The sequence below is a fragment of the Emiliania huxleyi genome, assembly GCF_000372725.1.
Source record: "Emiliania huxleyi CCMP1516 chromosome Unknown EMIHUscaffold_178, whole genome shotgun sequence".
NCBI classification, from domain to species: domain Eukaryota; phylum Haptophyta; order Isochrysidales; family Noelaerhabdaceae; genus Emiliania; species Emiliania huxleyi.
The window spans coordinates 61,880-64,187 of record NW_005200803.1 but is presented as its reverse complement, the minus strand read 5'-3'; the positions used below and the strand labels follow the sequence as shown (position 1 = coordinate 64,187).

At 70.6% G+C, this 2,308-nt stretch overlaps 1 protein-coding gene across 1 annotated transcript in view; it reads left to right on the top strand.

The window, feature by feature from the left end:
- Positions 1 to 29: 29 nt before the first annotated feature.
- EMIHUDRAFT_468230 (hypothetical protein) overlaps positions 30 to 2,308 on the top strand; it is a gene marked incomplete at both ends in the record, with an annotated part of 3,757 nt that continues 1,478 nt past the window's right edge. Inside the window, one exon of the mRNA XM_005783670.1 lies at positions 30 to 173. Coding sequence (XP_005783727.1) covers positions 30 to 173 — 144 coding nt within the window. The remainder of the gene's footprint in view (positions 174 to 2,308) is intronic.

The following is a 2,308-nucleotide window of genomic DNA, read 5'->3' as shown; positions in this document are numbered from 1 at the left end:
CGGCGTCCGCGAGATCCATGGCGGCGACCATGCCCGCGAGGCCGGCGCCGACCACCCCGATCTTGAGCTTCTTGTCGGACACGACGCCCGTGCCGCGGATCGCGCGCCCCATCAGGTCCTCATTCAGAAACGCGTCGTTCCCAACCTGCGACTTTGCGCCGTCCGAGGTGAAGGTGCCCGTCTCCTGAAGAGCCACCGAAGCGCGGCCGCGCGGCTGCAAGCCGCGCAGCGGCCCATGCGTTGGCGCGAACGCGCTCGCGGCGACCAGCGTGGAGAGCATCCGTGCGAGGTCGAAGGCCTGAGAGAACGCGAAAAGAAAACATACTGAAATCTCAATCTTTCTTTGGCGCCCAGCGGGAGCTGCCAAAATGCCCGAGTTAGTGTGTGGCACGCCGCCTGCCGACGCGCCGCTACTTGGGCAGCGCGTCGTGCTCGATGGGCTCTCTTCCCGCCCCGACCTGAACGGGCGGCGGGGCGAGGCGCGGAGCTTCGAGGGCGGGCGGTACGCTGTGGCGCTCGAGGGAAGCGGCGAGAGCGTGCGGGTGCGGCCGGAGAGGTTGCGGCAAGTGGCGGCGGCGGAGCAAGCGTCGAGCGGTGTCGCGGCAGTCTCCGAAGCGGTTGTGCATGCGGCTGAGCGAGGCGAGGAGGAGGCGGTGCTGGCGTGGCTCGAGGGCGGCGGGCAGGCCGACGCGACGTACGAGAGAGGCGAGGCGAGCGGCATCACGCTGCTGATGGGCGCTGCCAAGCACGGCCACGAGCGGCTGATCGAGCTGCTGCTCCGGCGTGGGGCGAAGGTCAACCTGCAGGACAGCGACGGCGACATCGCGCTGATGTACGCCGCCGCCAGCGGCCACGAGCGGGTGGTCGAGCTGCTGATACGGCACGGCGCTGATGTCAACCTGCAGGACAGCGACGGCTGCACCGCGCTGATGCGCGCCGCCAGCCAAGGCCAAGAGCAGGTGGTCGATTTGCTGCTTCGGCGCGGCGCTGATGTCAACCAGCAGAGCAGCGTCGGCTTCACCGCCCTGATGAACGCCGCCCTCTTGAACCGCCCTGCCGTCGTGCGGCGCTTGCTGCGGGCGGGCGCTGACATGGCGGCGCGCAGTGCGAACGGCAAGACGGCGCTGCAGTGGGCCAAGGAGCAGGGCATTGCCGAGTGCGTCGAGGCCTTCAAGAAGCACGTCCAGGAGGTGGTGGCGGGACGGCCCACGGCGACGGCAGCCGGCGGCGAAGGCGCAGGCGGCGCTTCCTCCGCGGCTGGATCGAGAGTCGCGAAGACGCTATCCCCAGCGGTGGCGGCGGGGCGGGTGTCGAGCGGTGTCGCGGCAGCCCCCGACGCGGTCGTGGCAGCGGCGGAGCGTGGCGACGAGGAGGCGGTGCTGGCGTGGCTTGACAGCGGCGGGCGGGCCGACGCGACGTATGAGAGAGGTGAGGTGAGCGGCTGCACGCTGCTGACGGCCGCCGCCAACCAAGGCCACTTGCGGGTGGTCGAACTGCTGCTCCGGCGCGGGGCGAAGGTCAACCTGCAGAACAGCATTGGCGGCACCGCGCTTTTGGGCGCCGCCTATGGTGGCCACGAGCGGGTGATCGACATGCTGATCCGGCGCGGCGCTGAGGTCAACTTGCCGGGTTGCGATGGTTTCACTGCGCTGATGGGCGCCGCCGGCATGAGCCACGTGCGGGTGATCGATTTGCTGATCCGGCACGGCGCTGATGTCAATTCGCAGGGCAGAGACGGCTTCACCGCGCTGATGCTTGCCACCCACTATAACCACCCCGCCGCCGTGCGGCGCTTGCTGCGGGCGGGCGCAGACGCGACGGTGCGCACTAGGAATGGCAAAACGGCGCTGCAGTTGGCCAAGCAGAAGAGCCACATCAAGTGCGTGCGCGCCCTCGAGGAGCACTCGTCGCCCGCAGCAGAAGCGGAGGGGGAGACGGCGGTCGCAGAATCAGCCGAACAGGCCGCGGCGGTCGCACGCGAGGTGGCAGCGGCAGCGGAGGCGGCGGAGGCGCGTGATGCTGCCGAGGCGGCGCTGCGCGAGGCGGTGCTCGGCCAGCGAGTCGTGCTCGGCGGGCTCTCCTCCCGCCCCGAGCTGAACGGGCAGCGGGGTGTGGCGCAGAGCTTCGAGGGCGGGCGGTACGCAGTGGCGCTCGAGGGCGGCGGCGAGAGCGTGCGGGTGCGGCCGGGTAATCTGTCGCCGGCGGCGGCGGAGCGGGCGTCGAGCGGTGCCGCGGCAGTCTCCGACGAGGTCGTGGCAGCAGCTGAGCGAGGCGACGAGTCGGTGATACTGGAGTGGCTTGAGGGCGG